This window comes from Nelumbo lutea, chromosome 5 (genome assembly GCF_056320005.1).
Source record: "Nelumbo lutea isolate HS-2025 chromosome 5, American lotus-T2T, whole genome shotgun sequence".
In the NCBI taxonomy this organism is placed as follows: domain Eukaryota; kingdom Viridiplantae; phylum Streptophyta; class Magnoliopsida; order Proteales; family Nelumbonaceae; genus Nelumbo; species Nelumbo lutea.
The window spans coordinates 8,788,454-8,801,983 of record NC_142688.1 but is presented as its reverse complement, the minus strand read 5'-3'; the positions used below and the strand labels follow the sequence as shown (position 1 = coordinate 8,801,983).

Below are 13,530 nucleotides of genomic sequence, written 5' to 3'. Positions count from 1 at the left end.
ACTGACATAATTGAGGCCCAGAGACATTTTGAAGGGAACAAGAGGGTAGGACCGTAGGACATCATCTGGACATGGCTACGGCTAATATGCTTCCTATCACCAAAATAAAATAATAATAGTGAAGTGAATTAATTACAAACTACGAGACAATATGCTCCAATCCCAACCGTCCAACGTCGAAAGAAAAAAGAATCATGATATTGTTGGATTGGTGTACGGAAACAATCCCCCCAGTACGAGACAACATGCATTCCATGATGCATCATGAACAAGTTTGTGTGTATGTGTATGCTCTCTCTCTATCCTCATGTCATGTGTGCGCGAACACGGCCAGTGCCCCCACTAAATTTAATCAATCAATCAATCCAAAAGTAAATAGTACAGAGGTCTTCCCAAAAATAATAATACAAAAATATGAAAAATAAACCAAGAAGTGAAGAACCACCACCAAGAGACAATGAACTGCAGATGAGGACTAGTAAATCAAATGCTCTCTCTCTCTAGCAATTAAAGAAACAAACAGAAGAGGACACCCCATCCAAGGATCAAGCTTCCAGCCATCTTCTGAACGCTCCAGATCTTTCCAACTCCGCTCTGCACCAAAGAAAACGTAATTTAATACCCACATTAATGCTAGTATTACAAGTTAATACTTAATTAATTAAAAGAAAATTCATCACTGACAAGTTAATACTTAATTTATTAAAAGAAAATTCATCACTGACCCACCCACTCACCCAAGGAAATCCTACTGTACTGCCTCCTGTCCTTCCTCCACTCTCGAGATTGAAAATTTTACATTTTTCACAGTGTATTGTTCCGCCAACGGCAGCAGTCCCATTTGGCATTACCTGCTGTCGTATTACGTTCTCTGCCTTGGTTACGGCATTGAATCAGATGACTTTGCATCTATGCCGTCGAGGTTATCTCATCATGATTCAATATCCAACGGTGACTATTCCAATAGTTAACCAAGATAGAGAGAGAGAGAGAGAGAGAGAGGTGGGGATCAGGACTCAAAAGTCAGGAGACTAAGGACTCAGGACTTAGGATTAATTAACCGACATACGAGCCAGTAGTAATAATATCGATTTGATTTTAATTGGAGTCCGACAGTTGGCAGCTACACGTGCTTCTGATCCGAATAAACAGAGAATCAAAGACAATGGCTGACAGTGAGAGAGAGAGAGAGAGAGAGAGAGTAGTCTCTGCGCTACTGATACTGCTGCTGCTAATCCTCTTTCAATGGTCAAAGCAAATTTTAAGCCGTTGAGCACACGAAACACCAATTATGACGAAGGGAGATCAGATGGCATTGGCATTTGGCAGCGGCTCCAAGTACTATACTAATCCCTCCCTGATCTATGAATTCTCATCCATCTTACGCTCCCAAGCGACGATTAGATCGGAAATAAATTACTAAGCCCAGGTCCGGCGGCCGACCATACTGGGGTCGCTGCGTGCGTTGCCACAAACTCAAAAATTAAAATTAAAATGCCAAGATCACCAGATCTGATCTGATCTGAATCAAGCAGTCCAGATCTCATTTCCAGGTTTAACGAACGGCAACAGTAGTGTAGATCCAACAACGAACATACCAATGTGATACTAAACTCCTCATAAAATTAAAGTGGAAATTTATGTCATGAAAACGTACCAGGTCAGCGGCCTCAGATGGTCCCGGCGAGGAAGCATCCTGACTTGGAGCCTCTGCTGGTGGAGCAGGGGGACTCAGTGCCTTGGGCGACGGGGCTGGGGCAGTGTGCTTCTTAGTCTTAGTCTTCTTCTTGCTCGGGGCCGGTGCTGGAACCTCCACGGGCGTGGCTGGGACCTCTGCAGGCGGGGAAGCCACCGGTGCCGGAGGAGAAGCCACTGGCGGAGTGGTAGGCGCAGGCACCGGAGGAGACAATGCAGCAGGTGGAGGCGATGGTGGAGAGCTTACCGGCACCGGAGCGGGCGGAGCGGTAACTGGAGCTACAGCCGGTGGTGGAGTAGCAGCCGCAGGTGGAGTTGCGACCGGAGCGGGAACAGTTGGGGTTGGCGGAGCAGCCTTAGGAGCTGAAACTGGCGGAGAAGAAGCGACAGTCGGGGGTGAGGCAGTGGGAGGTGTGACAGGAGCAGGGGTTTTAGTAGTGGTTGGAGCAGCGGCCTTGGCAGTTGGGGAAGCAGCAGGAGTGGCCGAAGTAGAAGTTCCGGGAGAGGTGGTGGGTGCTGCGGCCGGAGATTGGCCGCTAACACCAACCACGATAATGTAGACGAAGGCAAGAGTCAGTATAGTGTTCCGATCCATCTCTCTTTTGTCTCGTATTCCACAACGCACGCTGCTTTCTCTCTACCTCCCGGCTTAGAAGTTAGAATCTGTGTGCCCAATACGGTAGAGAGAGAGAGAGTGTGAATAAAGGGTGTGGAGAGAAGTGGCAGTAGAGGAGAGAATAAATAGGCGCTGATGAACAGAGTAACTGCTAACACTAGGGTTTGGGGGCCCATCTGGCAATAACGAACAAAAACAAAATTGCGTGTCTATGTGGCGGCCCAACCCAACCCAGACTGTCAGTGGACCCGACCTGACTTGTATCATGTGGCCGGCCAATTCCAAAAGTACTATGGCTGTGGATTTTACACGTCATAAGAAGAAATCCAATAGATTCATTACACGTATCATATGAAACGATTCTCTGCACACATTACCGACTCGTGTAAATCCACCACTCATTAATTCCGGTATGACCATAATTTTGTTTCTCCTTTTTGATGTAGCTTTGCATTTCTTTCATTCACATGGGTAAAACGGTCCTTGGATGAAAAAAAAAAATTAGCGAGGAGGTGTACCGGAAAAAGGGAGATCTAATGCCGTCGGCTAGAGCCTAATAAGACCCATCCAGATTAAAAGGGAGATTAAGGTGGGACCCATTCCGCCAGAAGGCCCCAATAGGGTCGTCACAACTCACAAGTGTCAAGTGAGAATGCAATGACAACATGATTGGTTGATGACAAGTGACTTGGTGGTGGGCGTAATTACCAGAGTGCAGAGTGGAACGGGCAGTCGGGCACCGCCTATTTAGATGGGGCCCTCGGTTCGGTGTTACGGTGGCTCCCCTGGTCATACCTATATACGTGCCTAGTTGTAAATAAAAGAAAACAGAAAGAAATTGAAAGAGAAACATAAACGACAGGAGTTGGTGATAATTTTCTCTGGGGTGGTCCCCGACCCCTACTTCCCGTTGGGGAGAGAAGAGGAGGGACAGCTAAGAGAGAGAGTGAAGGAGAAATGTTGGTGGTGGGTCACTCTCTGTCGTCTCGTCTCTCCAATATAACGTTCTCATTCTGGTTCCAACTTCTACAATAAAACGCGGAGAAGAGAAGAGGAGAGTTTGGGTTAACGGTCACATTTCTGTTCTGCGGTGCGTCTTTGGTGTAACGTTAAAGCGCGATCTATGACATCCACCCGTTAGTTCTCTAATAATTGATTATCTTTCATTTGTTTTGTTTGTTGGCGTCCATGGATTTCCCAGTCTCTCTTCTCTCTCCACAATCAACCATTTGAACTTTCTGGCCCAACCCAAGTAGCCAGCAGCACAACATGGATCTTATTCCATCTTCCTTGGCTGCATTAAACCACCCCTTTGATCATAACACCGACTCCATATATATTCTTTGTTTTCAATTAATTTCCCTAAAAAAAAAGAATTATTTATTTTAATTTGTAGCGTTTGGTCTCATGGTTAATTGATCATGGGCTTTTCTTCCTTGGTGATCGAGATGCATGTGTACACACAGATACAGGCAGAGAGATGAAGATAGAAACGTGAATCCAATCACCAGGAAAGGAAAATGTTGGGTGGTACGAATACTTGTTCAATTAATGGATCTCTCACTCATTTTGGCCAAGTTGTGGAGGTATAGAGTAGGTGTCGTTATGGCATACACATTATTAGATTACGAAGGGGATTCTCAAGTTTCAAACCGTACCTCATACTGCATCGTGTATGGGGAAATTTTTCTCCCCCAAATGACGTTAGTTAGACTTAGACCCCTCTAATAAGTCAAGTCAAGTCTGTTTGTGTGTCCAATTTCAACATACACAAACACAACCGCGTAACTGCATTTGGTTAGTAATTAATGAACAGAAATGAGATCATCTGGACATCTCTGCCATATCAGTCATCCCCTTCTGGTAATAAAGCATGAAAAGTAGCAAAAGCCTGATTTCAAAGGGGAGAGGAGGATGGATGTGTCCAGTGTGTGTGTGTGCCAAGACCTTACAATTATATTCTTACAGTGGAAGGCCACTTCGATACTTTTTTCTCCAACCTGCCACTTGCCAGATTTTCCAGAAGAAAAGAAAAGGAGTTACTGAGTAGTGATAGAGGCTGGATTAGGGCACCTATGAGCTTTTTAAGTTGACATCATATCAGGATGGTTAATTGACATTGCATAGCTGACCAGAGCTGGATCGATCCACATGACATGATGAACTGAAAAGGAATTGGAGGATCGTTCACAAACCCGGAAATCAAGGAGACTGGTTCACGGTCATATGGTCTAACAAATGCCCCCACTTCCTCACAATTGATCCTTCTGTTTCACATGAGATCGGATTGGCCATTGTCCAAGTCCACTTCCAGGCAATTTTCATTCAGTCGCCCTGTTCAACCTTTTTTTTTTCATTTTTATAGAAATAAATATGATATGAAAATTGGGGTTCTGAAATCCCCAAATAAATTCTACTGGGTCATTGATCTGAACGGCCAGGCTATCATATCCCATCCGATCCACGTGTCCCGTTACTGTATTATCGTAAGTGTAGGTCTACGTATTTACACGTGTAAAGGGGGACATATCTCACAAATGGGCGGAAGTGAGAAAGCACAGGTGAACCGAAAAAGAAAAAAATAATAATTAAAACATTAGTGTAATTTATGGGATTTTATGAAAACAAACTAAATGATTTCAAATAACACATTCCATGTTATAATAAAGGGGATACATGCTTTGCTTTGGGTACACGTGCATATTATGTGTCCTTGCACTAATAAAAAGTACTAAACAAACGCATAAAGTAATGTATAATTTAGCTGTGGACCACCCTTTTTTATTTCTTTGTAACCAAAATAAACAAAGTAACTATGCAAAAGGGATTTGATTTTCATTTATTTGTTTTTCAGAAGTCAAATAGGAAAAAAAATGAAGTGACATTTACATTAAATAAAAATAAGGGAGGTAGAAGAAGGTTAATTCTTTAGGATGAAGGTAGGTTGCAAGATGACCTAGTCTCCACATTTCATGAGAATGAATTAAGGTAGGATGGTAGAATTGTCAACATGATGTACCAGTCTTGTACCAACTACCAACTATTAACCGTCCAGAAAATGGTGCCACATCAGTGTTATGTGGGAAAAGATTGGTGATTCAGAAAATCGTTTTTTCATAAAAAATAGTATTTTAAGTCACGTTTTGAAAATTGAGAAGGCATGGCTTGGAGCAACACTGAATTTAGCGTTTCTTGACACTACAGTTTGTTGCTGGTAATATGGACATGAGGTGGCAGTGACGTAGCACTGATAAGTGGTACCAGTGCTGAAAAAGTTTCCTGGAGCATTGGAATTCTTATTGGTAGCAACGTTTCCGAACCATAAAAAACACTGCTTTCTCAAAAAACGGTACTTCCAACCCATACATCAGCATCGATGCCAAATATATACTAATATGTTTGGTTATAGAAAATATACCTAAAACTGAACCAATTAGTAATTGGGATAATTAGGTATCACCTCAATTAACTCGATTATAGTTGACACCATAATTATCTGTGATAATAACAACTTAAAACTTCATTTTTTTTATATTATAACCTTAATAAAGATGATAGTAAAACAGTAAGCCATTTATATAGTGATAAAACAAATATTTTTAACTAAAATATTTTATATACAATATGTAAAATTTATACATAAGGTATAACAAAAATTACAAGAAACCATTAAATATAAATATTATTAACTATATAATAGGTTCGGGTCTTAATTAATTCAGAACAGAAAGAATCAATCGAGACCCAATTATTAATCAGGACAAAACCACAGAACCATAATTGACATAATCGATTTGGTTGGTTTGGTTCTGTCAAATAGACCTGATCCATTGATAGCTCTAGAGGTAGTGATGATGCAAAATGGATGAATGCCAAATAAATAAAAGGAATGCAAAATCATAAATACAAATTTTGCACCCAGTCAACATTTGTTTGCAACCAAATACAGCTTATGGAAATTTCAACTCAACACATCTAGAAAAAATGAAATGAAAACCTCACAAAAATTTTAGGTTTGCAAAATGGAATTCTCTAAATTTTCTTATTGGATCAGTAGGTATTTAGCAAAGTTTTTAAAAATAAAAACAGTATGCTCCTTCTGACAAAATCAGTGTTTGCTGATCAAATCAACATTTGTTGAATGGTTTAATCGTTTGGGTCAACAGTTTATTAATCAAATCAATATTTTTGACAAAAATCTGGTTTTGGGAAAAATGGGACTGGTTCCCAGTTTTTCCGGTCCGATTTTGAAAACCAGTATTAAGAATTCAACAATATTATCCACTCTTTGTTGGAACTAACAAGTTAAAGGCATGATTGTCCTTTACAAAAGAAAAAACATCCTACATGCATTCCATTAATGAGTTGTAAAAATGCTTAATGAGGCTTTAGCCTCCAAAAATCTTTTATTGTTAGTTTGTGCTATGCTCTTGTTGTTTTGGTGAATGAAATATTTTATTTACCAAAAAGAAGTAATGGGATTTTGGAATATAACCATAAAAATGTAGGCCAGTCCCCAACAACCATGAATTATGTACAAACTCTAGAAAAAAATAAAGAAAAAAATAAAGCAGAACAAATGCAAATATAGTGTACAAATTGGCACAGTAAAATGGTACCCCGCCTGTGTCCTTTTATTCTAGCAAGCTGTCAATCATAATAATCTTTGGTTGCTACTAATGAGGAAATTGACAAACGATCCATCATCTCCGGTTCTCGCTTTCATCCCTTCTGATACGTTGCAAATTTACAAAAGAAAGAAAAAAAAAATGTTAGGTTGTTGAAGCCTTTTGTTTAGTTGAAGATACCGGACCAAATAGTCAAATCTTTATATTTTTGGGTTTTACTACATGTGTTGGATAATGGGCACCGGTGCTTGCTAATTTTGGGCCTCATTAGGCCCACCAGCATAATGAGCGAGGTTTTGTTAGCTGAACTAAAGCCTGAATTGAATCATAGAGTTTGAACTTATTTTCATGTATTTTGACCAAGAAAGGACGTCTCCACAATTATAAAACATGATCGCATGAAGGATGTTACTGGCCACCTACTCCAATCCCCAATGTGTCTTTGCAACTTATTGATTGATTCTCACGAAAAGCTACAAGCCGACAACTAAACAAATAATTATACAAATAATAGCTTTCAGAATGTGTAAACTTATTTTCATCAGATTTGGTCCATCCAATATAAGATTCGTTCTTTTAACCCCCGTCAAAAGAGGGCCCAATCGATAAATTCATAAATATTTAAATAGTCTGGAGTCTGGACTGGACAGCTTCATAATAAAAGCATCACGTTCTTTTGACAGTAAGAAATTTTGGTTTCTATGATGTCGGACTGAACTACCACTTCTTTCTTTGAACCCGGTTCAATGGTTTTCAGTTTTCGGTTATAGGCTTTTTGGTATTATAATTGAACTCATTGGGCTACATTGGATCAGTGGAATTCATCATCATCCATGCTTTATCCTAACCATATAGGTTCATTTACAACGATCCTAATTCACCAATCTGATCCATTAAATGTTATATCCAATGTTAATTTTAATAATGCTTTAATTATTTCTTACTATTTTTATTTATATCATTTTAGGTTTTTTATGCATGTGATGAAACTCTTTTAATTTATTTTTTATTAATTTTATTATCTATTTGACTTATTCCTAAATCTTTATGGATGATTTCATTCTTAATCTCATCTTTTCTAGTTTCTGGTTTAAGTGGAATTGTGAAATTGAAAATTAAAACCCTCCAATACAACTATCAGCTTCAAGAACAAATATATATATAAAAGTTGCAGAGCATACAGTGGTAATAGTAATAGTAGTGGGTAAATGCTAAGCATAGAGCTGCCATGGCAGCTGAAGCAATCCATTGGATGGGGAACCCTGTAGAATAGCTACATAAACTTATCCGACCAAGACAAATAAACTTTCAGCTTATTTCTGCAACAAATCTTAAATTAACACCTTGCGATTTTCTTCAAATCGTTGCAAGTATAAATATAGGTGGAAATTGGAAAACGTGTGCCAACCTGGCACAGAGTTGTTAGCCTCAAACATGGAAAGACGGTGACATGTCAGAGAGGCTGTATTGTCCCAACTCCCGACTCCGGAGGTCTCACGCATCAAACCTTTCAAGTTTTTAACTTTTTAACACTGGAAGAGTTGTCAAATTGATCAACTAATTGTGGGAATACTTGTCTCAATAGATTGAAATAATCAATACACTCTATTGGACTCTCAGCCATGGTAGTGCTTTAGAAATGTGTCTCATCGGCAGATAGATCGGACGTTGAGTGAGTTTCGCTCAATTGCTTTCCATGGTTTTGAAAATCAGATAGATCGGACGATCGACCAATTGATTCGTGAATCGGTTAGGTAATTGGTTTTATTTCACCCTAAAATTGTTTTGGGTCAAAAACCATCGATTTGTCTAGCAAACCGTTGATCTGGGCAGCGGGTCATCCATTCAAATCAGAAAATCAGACTGTTTGGCCCAGGAACCAGTCCCCAAAACTGTTCTATGTCTGATCTAGCTTTTAAAACCTTGTAACTTTCCAATATTTCTTTTTAGCATCTAATCTCCATCTTTTGATGGGTTTTACAAGGAAGGAGAGCCGCAGGATGAATTGCAGATCCTCACACCGACCTCATAGCTATATTCCACCATGCATTGAAAACATCTCTCATGAACATATAAAAGTACAGAATATGTTCTTGATAGATGGTGCGATCGATGTACCTGTGAGGTTAGTGCAAGGAGCAGATCCGAACTCCAGCAAGATGAGACAAGTAGGCACACAACAGTTTTGTACTAAAGCGACCCTAGTGCTGGTCCCAGGCCTCAATACTCCCCAATTCACATGTCTTCTTGTACAAAAGTGTAAAACTCTCATAATTTGAACCATTGTTGAATCATCAAATGAAAGAGGTGTTTTGTAGTGTGGATAAGAAATTTGTGGGTGTGGAGTCCACACCATATCCTATGGAAGGGACCAACCCACACCACACCACAGTCTATAGTTATTCTAAGTTGTGGGTAGATTGTGTGGACCGGACTAATCCACACGCACGATGACATTTCGTAGGTATTGTATGGACCAGTCTACACAACATTTTTTTTATTCTATGTATCTCATATACATTTTATAGGAGATCTATACAATCAATCATAAATGTCTAATTTTTACATTTTATATGGTAAATAAATCAAAGAAAAAAAGTATCAATATGTAGACAACAATTGCATTTTTTTAAATTTAAAAAATATTATTTTAAATATTAAAAATAAAAAAAATCAATATTTTAAATATTATTTTATTGATAAAAAATATTAAATATTGAATATTTAATAATGAAAAAAGAGTTAACTATAAACTCCACATTATGCGGATAAGCACGATCAAGATAGAAGAGAGGATGGGGATAACCTTGTTGGGGATCAGGCCTTATCCTGATGACAGCTAACCTTATCCCAACAATCCCGGAAGCCTCATCCGACAAGGACGCAGATCTTCAGTTATAAAAAGGTATTTCCCACTCAAGGTAAATGATCTAACTTCTAACTCTCATACCGTTATTCTACTCGAACCGGCACTATCCCCCAACTGCTCAGCCCGATTCCCTGCTACCTTATATTGATTCAAGTGTCGGAGTGCCTATCCAGGGATAACTCTTCAGGCCTCTAATCTCTTTCTTGGTTGCAAATCTTAGAGTGCGGCTTCGTTCTTCTACCTCGGCTTCACCTAATTGGTAAGAATTATCTAACTGCAACCTCGGTTTTTGCACCACCTAGGATCGAACAGCATCAGAAGGGATTTCTTTACAAACCAAACAGTCAAATTTCCCCTCTAGGGTCTGTGTGAGGCTTTGTTAATTAAGCCACTGAACCAACTAGTACAGGATGCAGTGAACAGGATAAAGATTATGAACTTTTGGTGGTGAATTTAAAATGGGAGGGTAAGAGAGTTTCAGATGAACAAGAAAGGCAATCACATAATTGAGATGGGGATCTTGTGTAAGGGTGCAAATATTTGTGCATGATCTAACTCTCTACACCTATGTGGATATATTCATTGCAATACACAAAAACAAAAAGTATACCTTCACATTTGGTCTGGGTTGTTTTTTAATTTAAAAAAAAAAATAGAAAGTAGAAGTACAAAATGAAAAAGAAAGGTCAAAACCATGACGCATGAAAAAATAGATTTTCTGCTTTTGTGCTTAGAAATACTCTTTACATTTTTAGAATGCAACCATGTGTGCATCTTTCTCTTGGCTGGGAGGTACATTAACACTTTTTTTTTTTTTGAGGTGAATATTGATGCCACTTGATATATATACATATTCAACATCTTATACCTAAACACTATTTTTACTTTTACTTTGAAGGCATACTTTAAAAAATTATTCTTGTAGAAGTGCTTTTTATCCTCCCATTTGAAAGGTAGATTTTCAAGGCCCATTTGATTTGTAAGGATAGGAGTTTGAAATCAGGTAATTTTAGTTGGATAGAATTGGAATGCATTCCCCCCATTTCTATGTAAACCAAACACATAATGGAATTTTCTTTCCGATTCTAATTCCAACAGTAACTGTAAATCAAATAGACCCTTGATGATATAAATTGGATCAATTGGAAGGGTCTTTGGTTGGTTGTAGTGAAGACTAAAGATCAAGTCTGCTGGTTAGGGGTTACGGATGTAGGGGATGAGCAAGCCGTGTAGTGTACGTACCCCCCCCCCCAATAGAAAATGAAAACGTCACCTTATATTGATTTAACACAAGGTTCAAACTTCATAAAGTTTAGGATCGTTTAGTATCTTGAGAGAGGAAATGTAGGCCCTTTCAACGTGGGGTGAGCGATGTTTTGAACCTTCAACATAGCTTCAAATGACAAAATACAATTTACATCAAGCACAATGCACTGGTCCTTTCAACGGCATACCTCTCAACAAAACCATTAGCGATGAAATTGGAGAGGTCATAAAGATAGGACTGTGTGGTTATAGGACGGCCAGAAAAGAGGTGAGATACATAAACAAACGGTATTCACCAGGACAAGAAGGCCACAAACTCAAAACTTTTTAAATACAATTATACTTTCGGGAGGTGAATGACATGCTGCAGTACTTTAGTGTTGCGTGAGAAAGAGGAATTGGATTAGATTCTTTTGAGCGTACAACTGTCAAAAATCTGGTCAAGGGACCACTCCATTCTTTAGTCCTTACTTTTTATGGATGCAGCAGATCAGGACTCGCAACGAGTTTATGGATGCCTGCAGAGCAATTCTTAGGGTAAAAATGTAAAATGAATGGATGCCATTTTCGTCTCCTTAACAGTTAACATTCTTCAACTGACTTGAGTGCAACAATTTTCGTAACAGTTATCTTTTGTTAAGATGATTAGCTTTCATTAATTCATTTTATCCTCGTGGTTCAGCAAAAACGTTCACTACCTAACGTGCATTTAACTACTCGTTAAATAAGAATTAAGGGTCCCTTTGTTTCCGAATCGAAATGATCCATTCCCTTCACCGGATTCGGATTCCAGTTCTAGACACCTATTCTCGCAAACTAAACGGATTCAAGTCTATGATAAGATTTCATTTATCGAATTGTAAATTTTCAGTCCGAATCAGATAAGCACACATTGAATAAGCACTTAAAAGAAAGTATATACATAAAATAAAACATAAGAAAGTATGGACAAACGAATCTGGATCACCTATCCACAAAATGCATTCCAACTCTCTACCAACATTATTTCACAGGGCAAATCCCATTTTTATGACGAGATGTGTACGGTGTTAGATAAAATTGGTAGAGGGTTGGAATGTGTTTTGTTGGCAGAGGATCCCAATTCTAGATAAAGCTCTTTAAATAGAGTTCTAGATAAAGCCCTTCAAATATTCTCATATCGAGTTCAAATGCCCTCAGGAAGGAGGATCCGAACCCCCCTGCAAGGGCGATGTGGGGATCCCATATCCGATCCATTGTAGAAACACGCTATCAATGAATGAAAGGAGAACCATGCGAGCCAGAGGCATCGGTTGTAGGGCCAGACATAGGCATGTAGGGCATCACCATCTATGTAGTTGGACCCGGTATATTATAGGAGGACGAGTTAACTTACAGTGGGTCTCTACCCCTCCTCCTTGAGGTTTACCACATCGTACTCCCTCTTTACCAACCCCTGCTTAGTGGCTAACGTACAGGAAGAACCGAGTCTTCTCGGAGGGCCTCTTAGCAGCATTTATGATAAACAAGGTGCTAGACGTATTTACCACATGAACAAGGAAAAGTCAGTCAAGACAATAAAGTATAGCAAATCGGGGAAAAGCTAAGTATAACAAGGATGACCTACCCAAAGGGCTTAGACCAGCTCAGCTAGGAGCTCGTCGACCAGTGGTTGTCGTCCAACAAGGAATTGTACCTCGTTCAGTAGTGCCTCGTCGAAATCAACTTTCGGGACTTTTCGCATATCGTGCCCATAGGTCAGCCATTCTCCTAGGACAAAAAGAAGAACCTCCTCTTCCGATGCGCCACCTTAACAGGGAAGCTGACCAAGAGTTTGAAGGAGCTCGGTAACTCAAGGAAAAGAAATAAGGTTTGCTAGGCATCCTTTTTACTTGGGAGGGAGTTGACCTAAGGTGATGCCATAAAATCTAAGCACCTCGCAAGTAAAAGGGTGGAGAGGAAAATGGAGTCCAACCACGAAGGCCTCCTTGAAGACACCAAATTTAGTTCATCCATGACTCCAAGGGAACTAGTTCTTGTTATGTTGGATACAGTTGTAAGCATTTAATATGTGATACGTAGTGATTAAGTCTACTATCTCCTCGTCACTCAGCTTGATGGATCCAAACTCTGACCTAGTCCTTGGCTGACGAAGAGAGGTTGTGGCCCCTTTTTGGGACCCTCGCTGCTCTTGAGATAAGGTCTCCCCCTCGGCTCGAGCGGCCTAATAGTAATCCCCCTCTAACTCACCAGAAGATACAATTACTATAAAGAAAAGAGAAAAATGACTCACCTATGAGACTGAGAAGAAACTAGACCGACCTCACCTGTGCTTGTTGAGCTCTCCAACCTCTCACTCTATTGCTCCAAGAAACTCCAAGAAACTGTGCAAATGGGACCCCCAGGGGCCCCCTATATATAGACAAGGGACATGAGCAACTGATCATTGTGGTGCGTTCAATCTAACGGTTCACAGG

General features: G+C 39.6%; 1 protein-coding gene across 1 annotated transcript; it reads right to left on the bottom strand.

Moving 5' to 3' along the window:
• Window positions 1-334: 334 nt before the first annotated feature.
• On the bottom strand, window positions 335-2,477 carry LOC148850195 (uncharacterized). Its single transcript, XM_088942693.1, has 2 exons — window positions 1,658-2,477; window positions 335-594 (listed from the first exon to the last, which is right to left on the bottom strand). Exons 1-2 carry the CDS (start codon window positions 2,288-2,290, stop codon window positions 508-510), a joined length of 720 nt encoding a protein of 239 aa, XP_088798819.1. The 5' UTR covers window positions 2,291-2,477; the 3' UTR covers window positions 335-507.
• Between the last annotated feature and the right edge of the window lie 11,053 nt (window positions 2,478-13,530).

Excerpts from the sequence above, each read along its gene's own strand:
- LOC148850195 (XM_088942693.1), bottom strand. The coding sequence starts at position 2,290 with ATGGATCGGAACACTATACTGACTCTTGCCTTCGTCTACATTATCGTG. Across the intron at positions 595-1,657 it reads CATCTGAGGCCGCTGACCTG|AGCGGAGTTGGAAAGATCTG; the intron begins GTACGTTTTCAT and ends TCTTTGGTGCAG.